The sequence below is a fragment of the Conger conger genome, chromosome 4, assembly GCF_963514075.1.
Source record: "Conger conger chromosome 4, fConCon1.1, whole genome shotgun sequence".
Lineage (NCBI taxonomy): Eukaryota > Metazoa > Chordata > Actinopteri > Anguilliformes > Congridae > Conger > Conger conger.
The window spans coordinates 78,379,838-78,403,867 of record NC_083763.1 but is presented as its reverse complement, the minus strand read 5'-3'; the positions used below and the strand labels follow the sequence as shown (position 1 = coordinate 78,403,867).

Genomic DNA, 24,030 nt, shown 5'->3' with positions numbered 1-24,030 from the left:
CATTCATACACACACTCACACAGAAGAAACCTCCACAAGGAGGGTAAAGCCACAGAAGGTCATTGCTGTAAGGCCTGGCTGTTCGCAGAGTGCTGCATCCATATTCATGGAAATTTGACTGGAAGGGAAAAGTGTGGTAGGAAAAGCTGCACAAGCAACAGGGATGACCGCAGCCTTGAGAGGGTTGTCAGCAAAGCTGATTCAAGAACTTGGGGGAGCTTTACAAGGAGTGGACTGAGGCTGGAGTCAGTGCATCAAGCACAGACATGTCCAGGAAATGGGCTACAAGTGTCAAGCCACTCCTGAACCAGAGACAACATCAGAAGTGTCTTACCTGGGCTAAGGAGAAAAAGAACTGGACTGTTGCTCAGTGGTCCAAAGTCCGCTTTTCAGATTAAAGTAAATTTTGCATTTCATTTGGAAATCAAGGTCCCAGAGTCTGGAGGAAGAGTGGAGAGGCACAGAATCCAAGCTGCTTGAAGTCCAGTGGGAAGTTTCCACAGTCAGTGATGATTTGGGGTGCCATGTCATCTGCTGGTGTTGGTCCACTGTGTTTTATCAAGTCCAGAGTCAACGCAGCCGTCTGCCAGGAGATTTTAGAGAACTTCATGCTTCCATCTAATGACAAGCTTTATGGAGATGCTGATTTCCTTTTCCAGCAGGAGTTGGCATCTGCCCACAGTGCCAAAACTACTAGTAACTGGTTTGCTGATCATGCTTTTACTGTGCTTGATTGGCCAGCCAACTCGCCTGATCTGAAACCCATAGAGGATCTACGGGTTATTGTCAAGAGGAAGATGAGAGACACCAGACCCAACAATACAGACGAGCTGAAGGCCTTAAAATGTACTGTACAAACATTGTGAGTGTCTGTTACAACGTCTTATAGAATCAGAATACGTCATTTGAACCATGTATTTCAAAAAAATAATAATATCACAAATAAAGAAGTTTTCATCACACAAACTGCATTCACCGAGGCTAGGCCCCAGGATCCACTTTGGGTGGCTACACTTTTCTGGATTATTGCAGATCACTATTAGCAAAAACATCTTCTACTTCCTTATTTTTATTTCACAGCTGTGCTCAATCATGCTAAATGTGCAAAACAACAGGATACAAAGAGATGGCAAGAGCTGATAGTTTCTGGGAGTGCTGGGTCATTCACATTGGCTCACACTGCTCACATATATTACGTTTTGCAGTGCTTGCCTGGACATCGCTCCCCCATTTCTCAAACACTTGCTTTTCAGAATCTCTCAGCTCTTAGGACAAAGTTTTTCCATTACACCTGTGTGGTGGGTGGGCACACCTTTCATCCCAGGTGTGTGTTCTATTCAACCTGTAGAACCAAACACAGGTGTGTGTTCAACTCAACCTGTAGAGGCAAATACAGGTGTGTGTCAGGTTCTGTGTTTTTCATTGTCTAGGTTTTGTCTAAGTTGTTAGCGTTTCCGTGTATTGTTACCCTCTGTGCCTCTGTGTCTGTCAGTCTCCCCATTCATTCCCATTCATTCGTTTCACTTGTTTTCACTTCTTGGTTATCGTGCACACCTGATTGTGATTTCCCCTCATTATCCCTCTGTATAAACCTGTCTGTTTTGTTAGCTCTCTGCCAGATTGTTATGTGTTTTGACCTTACCTTCCAGCATTTGTTTCTGACTGACCCTCTTGCTCTGATTTGACCCTTTGTGTTTGGACTCTGTTTGGCTATTAGGTCTTTGATTTTGGATCCTCCTTGATTTTGGACTGTCCGTGTGTTATCAACCCTTTGCTTGTGACATCGACCACGTACTGGATTATCTCTGCTGAACCAGTTTGCTTGTGTACCGACCCTTTGCCTGGGTTCTCGTTTTCGTACTGCCTGATCTGAGTCACAACTGTTTGCTGGATATCGACCCCTCCCTGCTTTGTATGGCGCTGAGGACCCAGACGCAGACCACAGAATGAGCCAAAATCGTAGTTTATTATTCCGTAATCGTAGCCAGGAGATCCAATACAATGACAAAAACAGAAGGCAAAAGAATGGTCGAAAAACAGGCAGGAAGGTCAAAAATCCAGAAAATCAAAAGGCGAAAGTACAGAAGGGCGTAGGCAAAAATCGAAGTCAGAAAACAAAGCAGAATATCAAACAAAACCAGAAAGACAGAATGGCAAACAAAACAAGAGGGCAGGGCAGGCTCGGAAATCAAAGGCGAAGGGGTGTCTATAAAGAATCTCAAGAATTAGGCTTACGAGGAATTCGGCACTAATACTGATCAACGTTCTGACAAGGAACAATGCAGAGACTGAGGTTTAAATACATGAGGGAAGGTGACAATCTAGGCGGGGCTGGGGAAAAGGTGAGCAAAACAAATAGACAACAGGTGGGGAAACATAATGGGGTAGTAACATAATCACAGAAGGGAGTAAGTGTATTAATCGGATTAGTACAATACCTACACCATTTAACTACCAATATAATAACCAATGATCTATGAAAAATGAATAAATAACAAGAATAAACATAAATACACACAGGACAAATACAGGAACATTAGACTGCCTGTCTGATCTGTGCTGAAGTTAAGAAGACGTTAACATTTACTTCTGTGGTCTTGCTCTTGGGTTCAGTGTTCTGATTCCTGAACATGAGGTGTGCATACTCACTCAATCCGTAGAGTGTGTGGTGAGTTCTGGCACAAAATGGCAGGCGTGCATCACCCAGGTGGGTGCTGCACATTGTTGCTGGTTGAGGCAAGTTTCCCTCATCATGTAAGCACTTTGAGGGTCTAGAAAAGCACTATATATGCTCAGCAAACAAAGTCTTAAACGGTAACCTATGGCCAGACTCAGGGAGATTGGCAAATCCGGCGTTTTATTTACTGAAAGACAGTGAGTTCATTTTCTTAACCCTCCTATTATGATAAGCATTTGAGCACTTATATTTGGGGTCAAATTAACCCCATTTTGACCTTTTATCCACAAATATGAAACCTCATTTTAGAGCCTGAGGTTCAGGAAGTGAAAGTTTGGCACCTGTATGGGAAAGTGCCACCAAAATCATCCACAGAGAAATCTGAGATGAAAATAAAAATGGCTGTATGTTGTATGACATTTTTATTCAGCTACAGAGGGTCAAAATATGCCTGTTCAACACAAGCAAAATTGGTACGGGACATCTGCAAATAAAGCATTATGTTTATTGCATGTTGTATGAAGAAATGGTTAACTGGTTTTTAAGAGATTTCAAACACTGAATGGGGTCTTTTATTTTATCTTATTTTTATTCTGCAGTATAGCACTTTGAGCTGCATACTTCTTGGCTCCGAAGAATTTCTTTGGAAACAAACCGATCACACCCTGGGTGGTAAGGTATTGCAACAGTGACATTGGCAAATCATTTCTTTTTTTCATTCCACCGTAGACTAGGTGTGGTTCCAACCCATCACGAAAGTATATAAGGTTTTAGTGACTGGTTTACCGACTAAATTATCATTGTACAGTGTTTGTACTCAGGTAGGTGAGCGTATATTGAAGTGTGTGTGGAGTGATTAAAATAACATTATTTTATTTTGTATTACTTTATTTTATTAGGGTCTACGCCAACATGTGTAAAGTTTTATACTTCACACATGCATTTAGTTAAATACTGTTTAAAAGTATGAATTACAAATGAAATTTATTTTGCAACATTTAATAAAATTATTATTTATTTTTTTACAGCAATCATTCAACAGTTGAAGTTCCAGACTCTGTCAGCGGTCGTCTCTGGATCTCATCATGGCGGGACAGGGAGGAGTGGCACTAGCTGGAGCGGTGGCGGCTGGCACATCCGCGGTCATCTCAGGAGGGGCTCTGGTGGCGGCCATCACTCAGACGTCTCTCAGCTCATCAGACAGAAGCGTCTCCATTCATCTGAGCAACTTCTCACACCACATCCTGACTAATCCACAGTGAGTTCTCTGTAATTGAGCACAGACAGCGCTGTGTGATGGGAAGCATTTAGGGAACATTGATCCGGATGTACATACAGTGAGGTCCGTTAGTATTTGGACAGCGGTACAATTTATGTTCTTTTGGCTCTGCACTCCAAGGGTATTTACATCTGTATTGGGTGATCCGTGGCAGAATTACATCAATTTTTAGGCATAGTCCCTCCAGTTTAGAGGACCAAAAGTAATCGGACAGTTGGCTCCCCAGCTGTTTCTGATTCGACAGGTATGTATTCAATCGCTTCCTTAGTGCAGGTATAAGGAAGCTGTCAGTATCTAGTCCTGATTCTAGGCTCTTGGAGTCTGTTATTGGTGTTTGTCAACATGGGGACCAACAACACAAATGCTAAAATGCTAAGGTGCCCATTCGTAGGCGGCTTAGAAGAAGCTAGCTAGCCTGACACAACTGGCAGCTATAATGGCAGCCTACTTGCAAGGTAAGTTATTTTTGTCATGACAGTAAATCTAAACTATTTGTAAGCTACACCTCATGGTCCCCGTATATCAGAAATGATTTGGACCATCTGAATGGATATCATGTAGGCCCTATAACCATATTGTAAAGCAAAAATAATGACTGAAATTAATCATTAGGCTACCATCTGCAATTGGAACATCAAACTGCAGCTACAAATTAATCGGTTACTGTTGTTGGGGAGTGAATGTTTGGAAGGAGATTAATTTCCCTGTAACTTCTCTGTTGGTGATGTTCAAGGAGCATCTGTTCAAGCCTCAACACGGCTACAGTATGTTAATTCGCCCTGTCCTTAATTACTCCTGTTGTCAATTTTATTTTATCAGGGTTTACACCTTCAGTGGATACAGCTGCACCCCCCCGCACCTCACCCTGGGAAAGGCAGCCAAGGGGATATGCACGTTTGGAAGTGGAGAAGGAGCTATTGGTGCTGTGGGGGTCCTGACCTACGACATCAATGAAGGCCTGAGAGAGAAAGCAGTGAAGCGTCTGGCCATCATGTTCTCTGTGCCTTTCGACTACAATCTCTACCAGAACTGGTTTGCCCTGGGCTTCTTTGAGCCTGACACATCATGCGATGAAGCGCTCTATAATCTTATGTATTACCAAGAGGGACCATTCAAGAGGGAGAAGTCCTCTGGTTCAGAAATCCGTTTTGAAAGTGAGAGGTACAGTGTGAAAGGGGCTATGTCTCCTATGGGAAAAGCAGAGATGAAAGTAGAATTTTGGGATGACGACTACTTTGATCAATTTGATAAATACTGAAAACAATGTCAGCTAATATGACTGATAAAATTCTTTTTTATAACTTAGCTTACCAGATTGCCTACTGCCTAGAGCCAGTTAAGTAAACTGTGTACCAGCGACGGACCAATGTCTTTGCACAAACATATTCTATCAGGGCATGAGCATACTATTAATTCATTGTATTTCAATTTTTTAAGACAAAATAACTGAAATTAAGCATACAATTCTTAATGTCCTTGTTACCAGCTGACGTAGCCAATGATTAAACAGCTTTTTGATTGCAACTGTCTTTTGTTTCTTCATTTCTGAGCTGAGCCGGTTAGAACTATTTTTCCTACTTGTGTATTTCTGCACCAAAGTTTTTTTCTATCCACTTACTGGAAAACAAGATTTTGCTAGACTTGACGTCACTGTGTAGCAGAGGGCGTGTATGTAGATCAAATGTCTGTCAATTTTTCATTCCCCTCCAATCAGTATCATTTTCACATGGTGGCATCCTCATTTGACTTCAGTGAGATTCACAAATTTCCCCAAAAGATCTGTTTCACTCGTGTGTACGTCATATCATGAAAGTTGGTGCTGCATTTCACCTTGTCTTTAATTCATGTGAATACAGGGACAGAGGTTCCAATACTGTTCCTGGAGGACTACACTACCCATGAATCTGTTCCAATACGGAAGACTACACTACCCATGAATCTGTTCCAATACGGAAGACTACACTACCCATGAATCTGTTCCAATACGGAAGACTACACTACCCATGAATCTGTGTGCCACCCCTCTCTGTCACCCCTTAGTTTCTAAAAGTACAACATTTTATTGAGAAAAAGCTTCTTCTTTTTCTTCATTCTGTCCCTATAACTTGACAATGGATATACATTTTTTGGTGGATGTAAACTTCCTGGTAGGTGCCAGTTTTATTTGATAACTATGATTCATTGTACATTTAAAAAGAAATAATTAATTATGAGCACCTGGAAAAACAAAATCAGGAGAATTCCACAGAATCGTAAAGTGTAGAATGTGTGGTCGTGGTGCTGGGGTTTGTGGGAAACAGGAAGACTGTCCAAACTGCACTGATTACCAGCAGAATTGAGACAGGAACAGATGTGGTCAAAAAAAGCAATTTATTCATGCCAACATCAGCCTTTTACTTGGCCGTTATAATAATTTCATGCTTGAAACAATATTTTCTTCACTGTCTGCAAGACATTAATTCATTATTCTAACCCGCTTATCCTGAACAGGAAACACCCTGGACAGGTCGCCAGTCCATCACAGGGCACACACACCATTCACTCATACGCTCATACCCACGGACAATTTAGGCTCTCCAATCAGCCCAACCTGCATGTCTTTGGACTGTGGGAGGAAACCCACGCAGAACAGGCAAACTCCGCACAGAGAGGCCCCGGCTGACTGGGATTCAAACCCAGGACCTCCTTGCTGTGAGGCGGCAGTGCTACCCACTGCATCATCAAAGTTTCAAAAAAGAAAGTAAATGACTGGGACAGGGTCAGTGTCCCCTGGTGTAGCCACAATAAGATCCACACAGCCATCGGGCCCTTGAACAAGGCCCTTAACTGCATTGCTCCAGGGGAGGATTGTCTCCTGCTTAGTCCAATCAACTGTATGTCACTGGATAAGAGCGTCTGCTAAATGCCAATAATGTAATGTAATGAGAATCAGCATACCACCCCCAGACAAACTCTCGATGAGAGGACAAAGCAGCCCATCGGGAAGAGCAGGGGCCAGCAGGAGAGGTGGGAGGAAATCCTCGACCAGGTACCCCCCCTTCCACCTAATCAGCTCCAAGACTGACTGCAGGGGCAAGTGTGTAGTCTACCTCAGGAAGGTCTTTGTCCTGTAAGCAGGAAAAACTGGAAAAACATTAGCAAAGAATGACTTATTTGACTGGAAATTTGAATAAATGAAAGGGTGGTTTCTGACTTTTGCACAGTACTGTACATCTGTAATTCAATTTGATTCTACTCACCTTGTTGAATACAATATTAAACACTGGCCACACAACGTATTGGCCAAGTATTATTGAGCAAACACACATTCCCCCTGCCAAACATAATGAGTCTGGAGACCTTGGACAGAAAAACTGCTGCACACAAAGATACCTTATGCATCATTGAAACCTCAGCCCAGAGAATGCGACCTCTGCACCAGAGTATGCGACCTCTGCACCAGAGTATGTGACCTCTGTGCAGAGTATGTGACCTCTACCCAGAGTATGTCACCTCTGTGCAGAGTATGTGACCTCTACCCAGAGTAAGTGATCTCTACCCAGAGTATGTGACCTCTGTGCAGAGTATGTGACCTCTGATTGTGTTTGTTTTATAGTATTTTCTTTTTGGGCAGAATAGTGTTTTTTCTTCAAGAACATTGCAGAGCACATTATTCCAGGAAGCAGGACTGAGTGGGTGGGAGTAGGGAGATGTTTGAAAACAAGTAAAGGCAATCAGTCAGTCTGAGGGAACATTTTTGGCATCCTCATTCCGTGAGGAACGCTACGGTTGTCACGGTTACTGCCATCACTGGCAGGGAGCCCTTCAAACACCTGAAGGTTTTCCAGAGAAATTCACCTGAAGAGTCCCACTGATGATAGGCTTGAAGCAGTTATTGCATTTGAGGGTTATGCTACCAGATAATAAACCTTTGTTCCTTTGATTTACTTTTCAGTTCACCTTTACTTTTTCTCAGCTGAAAATGAGGGGCTCCACACAAAAATAGGAGTTTCTGTAAAATGATCAAACACATATACATGGAAATACCATGAAATAAAATCTGATTATCTGTAGTTTTGTCTGACATTCATCTTTTCATCTGCCTCATCCAAAATCCAAATGCCTTAAGCAGCAAAAAGAATAAATTTCATGCTGTTTCCATACTTTTTGAGGACACTCAGAGTGCAGTTTGCAGAGTGTATTACATTTTCAGGCCAAAGTACGCAATTAGGACCCTGCTCTCCATCATGGTATCTGCACAGACCTTTCACAGCATGCTGCAGCCCTGTAGTGAATATTCAGTTTGTGCAGAACAAGACTCTCATTTTTACTGCTTCTACACTTTTATCCAGAGCGACATACAGTAGGCCTATATGAATGAGATCATTGCAATACTCGCTCTACATTCTACAAAATGCACTTTAATGTAGGATCTATCAATTAATCACACGAGTTTAAAAACTGCTACTTACTGACACACTTTATGGACACGCCATGCTGAAAGACTGCTACATACTGCTACATACTGACACACTTTATGGACACGCCATGCTGAAAGACTGATTCAAGATATGTGGTCCCAAATAGGACACACGGGCACGTTAGAAATAAAGCAGGCTTTGGAAAAGTGCAAAATAAGTGTATTGCCTCTGACTTTAACATGCAAAATTACTAATACACGTTACATGCACCACTCTAAGATCATGAATTATTTGAGAGGTTTGAATCTTAAGCAGTCTGCCCAGTGGTGAGCACATGTTGTTTGATGTAGAGTAGGCATTACACATGTTGGTTGATGTAGAGTAGGCATTACACATGTTGTTTGAGGTAGAGTAGGCATTACACATGTTGTTTGAGGTAGAGTAGGCATTACACATGTTGTTTGAGGTAGAGTAGGCATTATACATGTTGTTTGATGTAGAGTAGGCATTACACATGTTGTTTGATGTAGAGTAGGCATTACACATGTTGTTTGATGTAGAGTAGGCATTACACATGTTGTTTGAGGTAGAGTAGGCATTACACATGTTGTTTGATGTTGAGTAGGCATTACACATGTTGTTTGAGGTAGAGTAGGCATTACACATGTTGTTTGAGGTAGAGTAGGCATTACACATGTTGTTTGAGGTAGAGTAGGCATTACACATGTTGTTTGAGGTAGAGTAGGCATTATACATGTTGTTTGATGTAGAGTAGGCATTACACATGTTGTTTGAGGTAGAGTAGGCATTACACATGTTGTTTGATGTAGAGTAGGAATTACACATGTTGTTTGATGTAGAGTAGGTATTACACATGTTGTTTGATGTAGAGTAGGCATTACACATGTTGTTTGATGTAGAGTAGGCATTACACATGTTGTTTGATGTAGAGTAGGCATTACACATGTTGCTTGATGTAGAGTAGGCATTACACATGTTGTTTGATGTAGAGTAGGCATTACACATGTTGTTTGATGTAGAGTAGGCATTACACATGTTGTTTGATGTAGAGTAGGCATTACACATGTTGTTTGATGTAGAGTAGGCATTACACATGTTGTTTGATGTAGAGTAGGCATTACACATGTTGTTTGATGTAGAGTAGGCATTACACATGTTGTTTGATGTAGAGTAGGCATTACACATGTTGTTTGATGTAGAGTAGGCATTACACATGTTGTTTGATGTAGAGTAGGCATTACACATGTTGTTTGATGTAGAGTAGGCATTACACATGTTGTTTGATGTAGAGTAGGCATTACACATGTTGTTTGATGTAGAGTAGGCATTACACATGTTGTTTGAGGTAGAGTAGGCATTACACATGTTGTTTGATGTAGAGTAGGCATTACACAAGTTGTTTGATGTAGAGTAGGCATTACACATGTTGTTTGATGTAGAGTAAGCATTACACATGGTGTCAGAGTTCTGTGCTGATACCTTGATGGAGAGCAGGCTTATGTTAGTGTTAGGACTGATTTAATTTCTTTTGAGGCTTTCGGCAAATGCAAACATTTCACGTAAAGCATGTTTTTTATTATTATTATGATTATATGAAGTGGGCAGTAAAAGGGTGGGAAACAGGTTTCATTCTTATCTACCTGAGCTTTTCTTTAAGGCTACACTATTAGGCAAGTAATACAATTATTTTTATTTGCATCACAAAATTGTGCACAGTATATAAAATTGTGAATACATGCAGACCAAGTCTATCCAAACATGTGTACTTAGTGATTACATTTTACATTTACATTACATTTAATTTATTATTGAATGTTCCGAAGAAAGATGCCGTGATTACATTTTATTTTATTTTATTTAGTTTATAATTGAATGTTCCTAAGAAAAAAACTGTCATTTACCTTAACCACTACGCTACAGGCTGCCCGTTTTAATGTACAGTAGTTGTGTTGAATATTATTGTGGACCCCAGGAAGACTAGCTGATTGCACAGTAGTTGTGTTGAGTATTATTGTGGACCCCATGCTTAAAAATATGAATGTACAGTAATTGGTCTGTAACATTGACTGTTTACTTAACTGGCTGCAGGCAGAACCCAGTCTGGTGTGGAACGGCATAAAACCGTATTTTATCAGCTACTGTACATACAGTACCTCGCGTTTGTTTTCAGAAATTGAAATTTGAAATTGATCAAATTAGTCTTCATCCCAGAGTTCTAGCTTCATTTCTGCATTTGCCACAGCAGACATGGTTCCTTTGACGGTGTACTTGCTGCCTTGGAAGCTGACTTCTGAACCAGACGCCTTTGCCCTTACAAACTGCTGTCCATGCCGGTAATACATGACTTTATATAAGCATGCGTTGCATGCTTGGCTAGTGTCAAACAAACCCAGGGCAAACCAGTTCTCGTAGAGATTGTAGTCGAAAGGCACAGAGAACATGATGGCCAGACGCTTGACTGCTTCAATCTTCCGGTCTTTGGCGATGTCATAAGTCAGGACCCCCACAGAACCACGTGCAGTTCCCTTTGTTTGCCCAAAAGCACAGACTTCTGTGGCCCCCTTTCCCACCGTGGGCTGTGGGGGGTCGTAGGAGTATCCACTGCTGGTGTAAACCCTGAGAAAATAAAATCAACAACATCAGACTGACATCTCTTGAACAGGAATAATTTAGGACAAACTTAAATAAATTGCTATGTTAGACATAAATGCTCCTCAAAAATTGCACCCTAATCTGATAACTGGCTGAAGAGAGTGAGAGTGATTTTTGATGTCAAACTGGTTCAATATCAAGTAAGTGTTAGTGTTATTTCTGTTAATAGATCATACCGTTTTGTCTATGTTTAATGATAATGAACTCACTGTGGATTTATCAGGACGCTAGACGAGGAGTTGGTGAGATGAACGATGACACTTCTGAGGCCTGAGCTGACGGTTTTCTGAGCGATGTGATACACCAGAGAGGTGACGGCACTGGCAGCTCCTGCTCTCGACATGGCTGGGGTCCGCGAGGTCTGACGCACGATCGCTGCCTGCAACAGCCGGAGAATCACATGACAATTAGCGCCCGGTTTCCGCGAATCCGTGTCGCGTGTTGCATGGCGCATGGGCGCCATCAGTTATGATTAAAAATCGGTCTTATCTGTTTCGAATCCAGAGTTAAAATGCCCGATCCAAAATGAATTAGAAATGAAAGAACAGCTCCAGCAAACGGGAAGCAAACGCAAAGTGTTAACCGATAACATCAGCTTTCCAGCATTTCTCTTTATGTTCAAGGCAAATGACCAGCATCAGCCCAACATTATTGTTTTGTTTTTTGTTTTTTTGTTTTTTTTCTTCTTCCTGATATTATTATCCATGTTTCACAAGCTTTTTTTTAAACTATAATCTTTGGTCTCCTAAATTACAAAAATCTTTTAGGTTAAAGATGGAAGTTTTCAGTAGGAATGAGAAAAAAACAACAAAAAAACCACACAAATACATACCCAGAATTCACTGTTGGTGTAAACGCCAATAAAACAACAAGAAGAAGACTCAATAAAAGTAAGAGTAAAAATGAATGAGAGGACAAATGACAGACGATATCTTGACACACAAGCCTCCTTACAGATATATGCATTCACCTGCACCTGTGTGTATACACTGAACAATGACAGTATGGGCAGTCAGCACATCTATACGTGTGGCTGGCTGGGGACACGCCTGTTCCTCACGTGGACACACACCTGGGCACACACCTGGGTCGAGTCACCACTCAGCTCAGGAGTTAAGGATTGGCAGGCAGGACAGTGGTGAAGGAATCGCAGGAGAATATACAGTCTACACACAGGACATACAAGCAGGCTCCATAAGGTGTGGGACCATGTACAGTCTACACACAGGACATACAAGCGAGCTCCATAAGGTGTGGGACCATGTACAGTCTACACACAGGACATACAAGCAAGCTCCATAAGGTGTGGGACCATGTACAGTCTACACACAGGACATACAAGCAGGCTCCATAAGGTATGGGACCATGTACAGTCTACACACAGGACATACAAGCAGGCTCCATAAGGTATGGGACCATGTCTCCACAATTCTTACACATGGTGAAAGTGCAGATTCTCCATTTTTATTTCAGGGTATTTTGTAAGCATTTTAGTTTCAGCATGTAGGAATGGCAGCACTTTTAATACCCAGCCCCCTCACCCATAGACATCATCGGGTGCTGAGAGTCTTCTGTGGAGATGCTCTGCCAGGCCTGTACTGCAGCCATATTCAGCTCCTGCTTGTTTCAGGAACTATTTGCTTAAGGTTTTCTCTTCAGCATATAAAATGTTAGTTCAGTTGAATTCAGATCAGGTGAATGTCTTGGCCAGTCAAGAGTTTCCCAGCTTATTTGCCTCCAGCATTTTCTAGAAAAATCCAACCATGAGTTCTTGTGAAATAGTTTGAGTTTCTAAAAGATAATGTGTGGTAAGATAAAAAGGGAGTTTTGCAAGGAGGGCTTTGAATATGAATAGAATAATGTACTGTCGACGACCACTAGACCTGAAAATAACTATTTTACTCATCAGTCCACAGAATGTAATTTCTCTTTGGGCCAGTGGATGTGTTCCTTGGCAAATTTTAACCGATTCTGCACATGCCATTTATTCAACAATGGTGTTTCATGGGGGCTTCTTGCTGATAGCTTAGCTTCGATCAAACGTTTTCTGACTGTAACAGCACTTACAGGTAATTGTAGATCATCTTTGATCTTTCTGGTGCAGACAAATGGCTGAATCTTTGCATGCTGACTATTCTTCGATCTGTTTTAACAGTAGTTTCTCCTTTTCTTCTGCGCGTTTCGGGTTTTTGACGCCATTTTAAAGCATGAGATCATTTCACTCACACACTCATACCTACGGGCAATTTAGACTCTCCAATCAGCCTAACCTGCATGTCTTTGGGAGGAAACCGGAGTACCCGGAGGAAACCCACGCAGACACGGGGAGAACATGCAAACTCCGCACAGAGAGGCCCCAGCCGATGGGGATTTGAACCCAGGACCTCCTTACTGTGAGGCGGCAGTGCTACCCACTGCACCATCCGTGCCGCCCTGTATCAAAGCATATTCATGGAAATTTGACTGGAAGGGAAAAGTGTGGAAGGAAAAGTTGCACAAGCAACAGGGATGACCGCAGCCTTGAGAGGGTTGTCAGCAAAGCCAATTCAAGAAATATTCTGGGATGTAGGCTACTATAGATTTATTGACATCTTATACTCATATTTGTTTTATATATTCTAAACAGTACATTCTTTTATGTGATCTAGGCCATTTCATGTGGTGTTCCTCAGGGCAGTGTGCTTGGACCCTTACTGTTCCTACTTTTCCTATATTAATGAGATGATTCGGCCCCTCTTGTCTCACATAAAGACAAACATGTCCTGGACAATACATTTAGTAATGTGAGTACATGGCTCACAGACGCCAAGCTTTCTTTGCATTTGGGCAAGACTGAGGCCATCCTCTTCGGGTCAAACGCAAGACTTAGTATAGCTGGGGACATTCAGACTGAATTAAATGGGACTCCTCTAGCGGCAAATACACCTGCACTGATAATTACAGGTACAGATCCAGTAGGGGGAGGGGTTCGAGTACACCTGCACTGATAATTACAGGTGTCTCTGCAGGCCAGTGAGAATACTCCAGTGTGTGTGTGTGTGTGTGTGTGTGTGTGTGTGTGTCTGCAGGCCGGTGAGAATACTCCAGTGTGTGTGTGTGTGTGTGTGTGTGCGTGTGTGTCTCTTCAGGCCAGTGAGAATGCTCCAGTGTGTGTGTGTGTCTCTGCAGACCTTTCGAGTCTTTGTAAAACGTTAAGAGATCGTTATCGGGAAACGCGGCCCTGAACACTGTCAAGCGGAAATTAAGACACAAAATGTGTTCCAATCATAAAAAGTGGTTTAATTATTAATGGTTACATCAGCTGTTAACAAGGACATTAAGCTGTTAACAAGGACAAATATGCTGAACATTTAATTCATATGGTCTTAAAAATATTTAAATTTATTGACTTGATTATATGCTCATCCTCAGACAGAATATGTTAATGTAAGGTAATTGGTCTGGAACACCTAGTTTGAACACCTAGTTCTGTCTGCCAGGTGAGCTGAAAGGCTCTTGTTTGCATGTCTTATGACATAATTCTAAATATGAGAAAATTGATGAATGTGCCAAGTTTGCTTCAATCATTCAAGTGATTTAAAATCCAATATTACCTTCACTGTTGCTTTTGCACTAGGAGACATGGTTCCTTTCAAGGTGTAATTTTCATATTTTCAAAGCTAATTTCTGAACCAGACCCCGTTCCCTTTGTGAATTGCTCTCCATGCCGGTAATACATGAGCTGATATAGATGTTTATCACATGCTGTTCCAGTGTTAAACAAACCAAAGGCAAACAAGTTCTCATAGAAACTGTAGTTGAAAGGCACAGAGAACATGATGGCCAGACGCTTGACTGCCTTCTTCTTCTGGTCTTCAGCGAAGTCATAAGTCAGGACCCCCACGGCACCGCATGCAGCTCCCCATATTTTTCCAAAGGTGCTTATACTTGTGGCCCCGCTTTCCACCGTGCATTGTGGGGACGTTACGCAGTACCCACTGTAGGTGTAAACCCTAAACAAATAAAATTGACAATATATCTTGAACAGAAGTAATTAAGGACAAACTGAAACATCTTGCCTTGTTAGACTTCAGACATAAACACTTCTCATATAATACAACTTTATCTGACAACAGGCTGAGGAGAGATTTCCTACAGTAATAATACCTGCATTATGACACGGATAGGCTCCAGCCCCCCTGCGACCCTGTTCAGGATAAGCGGGTTAAGATAATGAATGAATGAACTTGCTCTCTTTGTTTATTGGCAAATAAAATGTTTGGGAAAACATAAAACTCCCTATCTCTGAAAGTCAAGTCAAAATCATGTCAAGTTTATTGTCATATATAAAACATGGTGCCTATAGAAGGCCTGTGAAATCACATCAGACCCCACCCACCCCTGCCATGGATCAATAACAGAATTGTGGCATAAAAACTCAAAGCCACGTTCTACACAGGCTACCAGACTACTGAGTATATTACCTTTTAATTACATTTCTATTCCAATGTATTAATGCAGCTGTGCACTGCACATCAAAAACCTGGACTGATCACATATAAACAATATATGCACCGTACATAACTATTATATTTTCTGTATTTTGTCTGTATATTGTCTTGATTGTTTATATGGTATTGATTGTATGTATTGTTGTCTGTCAGAAAAGCGTGAAGGATCTCTTATTATCTTCACTTTGACTGTACAACATAGTAACCGCGTGATGTTGCAGATACCACCGCGAGGCAGGGTAGCAGTCTACAAAGTCGTTTTTGTCTTTTGTTTGTCTAGTGGGGCCAAACGGTACTGTGTTTTATTATTTTATAACATGATTACAGGCCAAAGGTACAATAAAGTATATCAAATAAATGGGAGGGAAATCCTCAGGTAGGACCCAGTTGCGGAGATATGTAAGTGAATAAAGGCATTATTTTTATTCCAGGCCATGGCATGAAAGATAAAACAAATAAGAAGAATAAAATTTAAAAATTTAAAACCATGAGCTTAAATAGTTCAGCTAACAGGTGAAAACATTGAACACAATTAAGGCACCCATGCAGAACCAGAGCCAGATCCAGTAATTCTGGGTGGACCCATTTGTACACCCTCACACACCAATGGTAATTAGCTGCCATGAAAAGAACCAACCAGCTCGTCAGGAGCATTTGGGGGTTAGGTGCCTTGCTCTCTCTCTCTCCCTGTCATGGTGGGAGGTAATTCTCACTGGTGCCACTAGTTGGCCGAGGATATTGTTTCCACCTGTTCCTCGTTTACGCCAGGGGAATTACCTCCCGGGAGAGTATTTAAGACCAGCAGGGACTAGTTTCTGTGCTTTTGTGTTCAACCGTTCGCCCTTGGCACAAAGCCGGTAAAGCGCCCGGTAGACTCTAACCCTATACGAGTCAGGTACGGTGCTGGTGGATAATTCTCTCATTGCTAAAAAGGAGAAATATCTAAAAGGTAAGGAAGGCGTACAGCTGGAAGTGTTGTGTGTGCTGGCGCCTTCCTCAAGGGTTTTGTTTTTCTTTTTGACTCGTGTGAGTCGATGGTAGAGGGACGTTGTCCCCGGTGTGTATTTTGGTTTGCATTTTTGTCCCGAGCTGCGCCTCGAGGTTTTTATTTTCGTGCCTAGCTTTTCTCGCCAGGTTGTATTTTCTTTTGGTTTTCACTCAGTGCCCAGCTATTTGGCACGGTACCAAAGTATTGGTTCGCCCTAGTTACTTAAGGGTTGTTTTACGTTCTCTAGCCGTTTTTGAGCTACTTCTCTGTTTACCATTTCTAAGTTTGGTTTGTTTAATTTCCTTTCCTCCCATTGTTCCGGGAGAAGTCCTGTTCCTAGCTGGGTATCCCTATTTCGGTTCTCCCTGGGATTTAGTGACTGACACGTTCGCGTGTCGGTTAATAAAGGTTCTACCTTTGGTCGCCCCTGGCTCTCCGCTTAGCTTCCAACGCTACAGAACACAAAAGCCACCATGGAGAGACCAGCGACCAGTACGGGAAGGGAGATGGGAGACTCCCCACTAGAAGCGGTGGTAGCCGCTCAGCAGGCTATGCTAGCTAGGCAGGGGCAGGCGCTGCAGGAATTGCACACCCAGCAGACAGCTACCACCGAGCAGCAGACCATGGTTTTTCAGAGGCAGGACGAGATCCTGTCTAGGCTGGGCAGGCAGCAAGAGGTGTTGATGGAGCTTGCCGATAGTTTTCGATTACTGGCAAGCGAGTTCCATTCCCCACAAGCTCAGGCACCACATCCCTACAACCCTCAGCCACTCACTTCCTCCCCATCTACGGGATCCGCATCCCAGCCCAGTTCACCACTAAAACGGGAACCTAAGTTACAGTTGCCGTTGCGGTACGGGGGAGAGGCGGGTAGATGTAGGGGGTTTCTTTCCCAGTGCTTAATTTTTTTTAAAGCCCAACCCTCACGATTCTCAACCGAGGATTCCCAAGTAGCGTTTATTTTATCCCTGTTGACCGGGACCGCTCTGGCCTGGGCAGATCCGCTGATTCGGGCACAATCCCCCCTAATGAGCAGCTCCCAGCTCCTAATGCAGGAGATGACAAGAGTATTCGACCACAATGTCACGGGTAAAGAGGCGGCGGCCCGATTAACGTGGATGAGGCAGGGAACTCAGAGTGTGGCAGAGTTTTCAGTGGCGTTCCAGGCTCTGGCAGGGGAGACGGGGTGGGCGGACGAACCGCTAATGACACTCTTTACACGTGCACTGTCAGACTCGGTCAGGGACGTGCTGGCCACAGTGGAGCCACCGGGGAATTTAGGCTCACTAATATCGACAGCGATTCGTATTGATAACCGGGTTCGGGAACGTGAGCGAGAGAGAGCCGGCAGAATGGGCAGTTTCAATTGGCCGGTTCCGCCCTCCCTGAGCCAGTTTACAGAGGCGGAGCAGAGACAGGGGGAACACAAATTGGAGGAACCCATGCAGCTTGACATCACCACGCTGGCGCGTCCTAGGAGGCGGCCTGGGAGAGAATGGTCGTGCTTCTTTTGTAAACGGCCAGGGCACTTAATAAAGAACTGTCCTAACCGGAAAGCAAAAGAGCAGTCCCACTAGTGGAGCGAGAGTCACTAGTGGGACCAGGTGCAGGTATTAGCTTTCGCACAGTGCTTCCCGTCGAACTGACGTGGAAGGGGGCCGTAGTGAGGACAGAAGCTTTTATCGACTCTGGGGCAGTGGACAACTTTATTGACCGTCAGTGGGCTAGGCAAAATAATCTGCCGGTTCGGTCTATACCGCAGCCCCAATCCATTACGGCGCTGGACGGCCGCCCATTGGGTTCCGGGGTGGTTCGTCACAAAACGGAGCGAGTGGGTATGCGTATCCCGTTTGGGGGGCACCGGGAACGTATATATTTTTATTTGGTGGAATCTCCGGTTTATCCGATTATTTTAGGACATGTCTGGTTGGTAAAGCATCAGCCACAAATAAACTGGGGTAACGGGAGCAACCCGGTGTCCCGGTGGGGTCCGCAGTGTGATGAGCACTCCAATCATGTGTATAACTCCTCGACCCCTCCTATTGAGACTGACATAGGGTCCGAATTGGACGAGGAGGAGGCTAGGGAGCCCCATAATCCTAGTGTCAGGGTACCTGAGGGGGAGGAGGAGCAGGAGGGGAGTCTGGAGTGGGACTCCATGTGTGATTGGAATTGTCTTACTGACGACGGGGAGGGCAGTGAGGGCTCTGATTGGGACACTGAGAGCTTGTTTCAGACCTCAGGTAGTGGGGGTGAGGAACGTATGGTTGGGGCTATCGAATTTCCGCTACCAACCAACGTTCCGAGGGTATATGGCGAGCTGGCAGAAGTATTCAGCACGCAGCGCGCGACCACACTACCACCGCATCAGTCATACGACTGTGTGATCGAGTTACACCCAGGGACAGTCCCACCCCGGGGCGCACTCTATTCTTTGTCAGTGCCTGAGAGCAAGGCAATGAAAGAATACATTTGCGAAGCCTTAGCGAATGGTTTTATCAGACCATCGTCGTCACCAGCGGGAGCGGGATTTTTTTTTGTTAAAAAGAAGGATGGCAGTCTTAGGCCGTGTATTGATTACCGGGGGCTAAACGCGATCACAGTCAAGAATAGATATCCCTTACCGCTGATGAACTCTGCGTTTGAGCGCCTGCAGGCGGCATCGGTGTTCACAAAATTAGATCTCCGTAACGCGTACAATTTGGTACGCATACGAGAGGGCGACGAATGGAAGACCGCGTTTAACACACACTCTGGCCATTATGAGTATCGCGTCATGCCATTCGGTCTTACCAACGCCCCCGCAGTGTTTCAGGCGTTAGTAAATGATGTGCTCAGAGAAATGCTGGAGAGGTTTGTATTCGTCTATCTGGATGATATCCTGATCTTCTCCGCCACTATCTCTGAGCATATTCGCCACGTGAGACTAGTGTTGTCGCGTCTTTTGGAGGCTCGCCTTTTTGTGAAGGCTGAAAAGTGCGTGTTTCACGCTAATTCGGTATCTTTCCTGGGGTTCATTGTATCTGCGGGGAAAACAGAGATGGACCAGAATAAAATCTCTGCGGTAAAGAATTGGCCTACCCCGCAATCGGTTAAGCAGGTGCAGAGGTTCCTAGGCTTCGCCAATTTTTACCGTCGTTTTATCCGGAATTTTAGCACCGTAGTCGCACCCATTACCGCGCTCACAAAGAAGGTCCCGACGCGTTTTTTATGGACAGCTCGTGCGGAAGCTGCGTTCATTGAGTTAAAGAATAGGTTCTGTTCGGAACCTATTTTAATAACTCCAAATCCCTCCCTACCATTCATTGTAGAGGTTGACGCCTCTGAGCTGGGGGTAGGGGCTATTTTGTCTCAACGGTCCCCCCAAGACCAAAAGGTGCACCCTTGTGCGTTTTTCTCGCGGTCGCTGTCCCAACCCGAGAGAAACTACGATGTGGGAGACAGGGAGCTGCTAGCGGTCAAACTAGCTTTGGAGGAGTGGCGGCATTGGCTGGAGGGGGCGGAGCATCCGTTCACAGTGTGGACGGACCATAAAAACTTGGAGTATATTCAATCGGCTAAGACTCGCAACTCGCGCCAGGCCCGCTGGGCGCTGTTTTTTGCGCGTTTTTCTTTTACTGTGACGTACCGCCCCGGGTCCAAGAACACCAAGCCAGATGCCCTCTCACGGGTTTTTGACAAGGCGGATAGGGAGCACGAGCCTGAACCCATTCTGTCCGGGGCTCAAATTGTGGCGCCTGTGGTTTGGAAGGTGGAGTCGGCAGTGCGGAGAGCACTGCGCCAAGATCCGGGTCCAGGGGGGGGTCCACCTAGTAGCCTTTTTGTGCCTGCGGGGGTCCGTTCCCAAGTACTACAATGGGGACACGCCTCACGGCTGGCGGGGCATCCCGGGGTTCACCGCACCAAAGATTTGGTGTCTCGACGGTTCTGGTGGCCCGGGATGGAAAAGGATGTCCGGGAATTCGTAGCCGCGTGTCCAGTTTGCGCACGCAGCAAGGGCTCCCATCGACCACCATCAGGGTGGCTACGTCCGTTACCCATCCCGAAGCACCCATGGAGTCACATCGCACTAGATTTTATCACGGGGTTGCCACCATCGGACGGTAAAACGGTCATTCTAGTGGTGGTGGACCGTTTTTCCAAGGCGGCTCATTTTGTGGCACTGCCAAGATTACCATCGGCAGGGGAGACCGCTAGGTTGGTGGTAGATCATGTGTTTAGACTTCACGGTCTCCCACAGGACGTGGTTTCTGATCGCGGACCCCAGTTCGCTTCCCGGTTCTGGCGTGCGTTCTGTTCTCTGTTGGGGGCCTCGGTGAGCCTTTCGTCTGGCTTCCACCCAGAGACCAACGGACAGACAGAACGAACTAACCAAACTCTCGAGAACACGCTCCGGTGTCTGGCTATGGACAACCCCACGTCATGGAGCCGCCAGCTCACGTGGGCGGAGTACGCCCACAATACGTTACTAAATGTGTCCACAGGTCTCTCACCGTTTGAGGTACAATTCGGCTATCCCCCGCCTCTGTTCCCGGAGCTAGAGAGAGGGGGCGCAGTGCCCTCTGCTGAGGCCTTTGTTCGGCGGTGCCGGGCCACATGGAGGAAAGTGCGAGTGGCCCTTTTAAGAGCTACGGCCAACCAGAAAAGGCTGGCCGACAGGCGTCGTCGAGCAGCGCCCTGCTATAGGGTGGGGCAGCGGGTATGGCTGTCCACACGTGATCTGCCATTGAGGGTCGAGTCGCGTAAGCTTGCCCCTCGATATGTGGGGCCTTTTAAAATTATTAGGAAGATCAACCCCGTCACGGTGCGCCTCCAGTTGCCTCGCTCTATGAGGATCCACCCTACCTTCCATGTTTCCCGTCTCAAGCCCGTGTCGACGAGCGTACTGGCACCTGCGGAAGTTCCTCCACCACCCCCTCGATTAATTGACGGGGGCCCGGCCTACACCGTCCGTCGCATCCTGGCGGAACGTCGCGTAGGCAGAGGGAGACAATACCTTATAGATTGGGAAGGTTTCGGGCCGGAGGAACGCTGTTGGGTTCCCTCTAGGGATATTTTAGACCCCGAACTGATTCGTGAGTTTCACAGGCGGGGGGCTAAAGGAGCGTCTGGGGTCGCTCCTTAGTAGGGGGGTCCTGTCGTGGTGGGAGGTAATTCTCACTGGTGCCACTAGTTGGCCGAGGATATTGTTTCCACCTGTTCCTCGTTTACGCCAGGGGAATTACCTCCCGGGAGAGTATTTAAGACCAGCAGGGACTAGTTTCTGTGCTTTTGTGTTCAACCGTTCGCCCTTGGCACAAAGCCGGTAAAGCGCCCGGTAGACTCTAACCCTATACGAGTCAGGTACGGTGCTGGTGGATAATTCTCTCATTGCTAAAAAGGAGAAATATCTAAAAGGTAAGGAAGGCGTACAGCTGGAAGTGTTGTGTGTGCTGGCGCCTTCCTCAAGGGTTTTGTTTTTCTTTTTGACTCGTGTGAGTCGATGGTAGAGGGACGTTGTCCCCGGTGTGTATTTTGGTTTGCATTTTTGTCCCGAGCTGCGCCTCAAGGTTTTTATTTTCGTGCCTAGCTTTTCTCGCTAGGTTGTATTTTCTTTTGGTTTTCACTCAGTGCCCAGCTATTTGGCACGGTACCAAAGTATTGGTTCGCCCTAGTTACTTAAGGGTTGTTTTACGTTCTCTAGCCGTTTTTGAGCTACTTCTCTGTTTACCATTTCTAAGTTTGGTTTGTTTAATTTCCTTTCCTCCCATTGTTCCGGGAGAAGTCCTGTTCCTAGCTGGGTATCCCTATTTCGGTTCTCCCTGGGATTTAGTGACTGACACGTTCGCGTGTCGGTTAATAAAGGTTCTACCTTTGGTCGCCCCTGGCTCTCCGCTTAGCTTCCAACGCTACACTCCCTCCATCCCTCCTTCTCTCTAAATGTCAATGGAAAATAAGACACAAAAACAGGTACAATCATAAAAAGCTGTTTATTCATTACATTTATCTTGTATATCAAGATCAGATTATGCACATACTCAGAATTGGTTCATGTACAGTAATTGGCTGTAACATTTTCCCAGTTATGGTAAGTTGTGAAAATACTATACATAGCACCTCACAATGTTTTCAAAATCAAATTGATCACATTACTCTAATTCCTCAAGTTCTACTTTAATTTCTGCTTTTGCTGCAGGAGACATGTTTCCTCTCAAGGTGTAATTTTCACCTTGGAAGCTGACTTCTGAACCAGTCGCTTTTGCTCTGTTGAATGACCCCTCTCTGTAGTACATGAGCTTATATAGAGATTTATTACATGCTTGGCTGGTGTCAAACAAACCCAGGGCAAACCAGTTATCGTAGTGATTGTAGTTGAAAGGCACAGAGAACATGATGGCCAGACGAGTGACTGCTCCCGTCTTCCGGTCTTTGGCGATGTCATAAGTCAGGACCCCCACAGCACCACATACAGTTCCTCCAGTTTTTTGAAAAGCACACTCAACTGTGGTCCCGTTTTGTACTGTGGGTTGTGGGGGGACAGAGCAGTATCCACTTTCGCTGTAAACCCTAAGCAAATGAAATGGACAACATATGTTGAACCGGAGTGATGAAGGACAAACTGAAACATCTTGCCTTGTTAGACTTCAGACATAAACACTTCTCATATAATACAACTTTATCTGACAACAGGCTGAGGAGAGATTTCCTACAGTAATAATACCTGAATTATGACACTGTACCTTGTCCACAGGTTTTGCTTCTTCTTAATGGTGTAGGTCATGTTCGCCTCAGCGTTATTTTTTGATGACAACCTTTCATACCTTTGATTGTATTTTCAATTATAATAAACTCACTGTGGATTTATCAGGATGTGAGATGAAAGGTTTTTCAGTTGAATAGAGACACTTCTGCTTATATTGCTCGACTGGCCTTTTTTCAGCAAAGCAGCTGCTGCTGCCATCTCCTCCATGGTTGGGATCCTCAGAATTCTCAGGCACCTAACAACCGCTGACTAAATCTGTAACAACCAGAGAAATACCTGACTTTCACAATCAATACTTCATGACAGCAGTGTGGGAGATATTTACACTATTCAAAATGTATATTTACATTTACATATTTGATCAGATTTCAAATATATTCATAAATGCATAAATTACCATCCTCTTTAATCTGGGAGGATGGACAAGCTACTGAGAGTAATAGTTACTCACCTAGAATCATTAATTTATCATGAGTCTCGGCCTTCTGCCCTCTCTTGTTGTACTTTGTACTTTAATCCAGGTCTGCCAAATTTGCATTTGTATCTGTGATATGATACATGTGATTGTTTAGCAGATATATTGTGCCATGCCATGCTTCTAGTATAGTTGTTTAGCAGATATATAGTACCATGACATGCTTCTAGTATAGTTGTTTAGCAGATCTATTGTACCATGTCATGCTTCTAGTATAGTTGTTTAGCAGATCTATTGTAGCATGCCATGCTTCTAGTATAATTACTGACTTGGCCTATTTACCACGAGTACTGGAGTTTTGTATGT

General features: G+C 44.4%; 2 protein-coding genes across 2 annotated transcripts; one reads left to right on the top strand and one right to left on the bottom strand.

Annotated features, from left to right (window-relative positions):
• Nucleotides 1–3,711: 3,711 nt before the first annotated feature.
• LOC133127734 (DELTA-sagatoxin-Srs1a-like) lies at nt 3,712–5,474 on the top strand. The gene is made up of 2 exons (XM_061240847.1): nt 3,712–3,935; nt 4,776–5,474. Exons 1-2 carry the CDS (start codon nt 3,763–3,765, stop codon nt 5,212–5,214), a joined length of 612 nt encoding a protein of 203 aa, XP_061096831.1. The 5' UTR covers nt 3,712–3,762; the 3' UTR covers nt 5,215–5,474.
• A 2,423-nt stretch (nt 5,475–7,897) lies between these two features.
• On the bottom strand, nt 7,898–23,267 carry LOC133126764 (DELTA-sagatoxin-Srs1a-like). Its single transcript, XM_061239099.1, has 5 exons — nt 23,227–23,267; nt 21,394–21,448; nt 11,239–11,408; nt 10,767–10,993; nt 7,898–7,911 (listed from the first exon to the last, which is right to left on the bottom strand). The coding sequence occupies exons 1-5, from the start codon at nt 23,265–23,267 to the stop codon at nt 7,898–7,900; spliced, it is 507 nt and encodes a 168-aa protein (XP_061095083.1).
• Between the last annotated feature and the right edge of the window lie 763 nt (nt 23,268–24,030).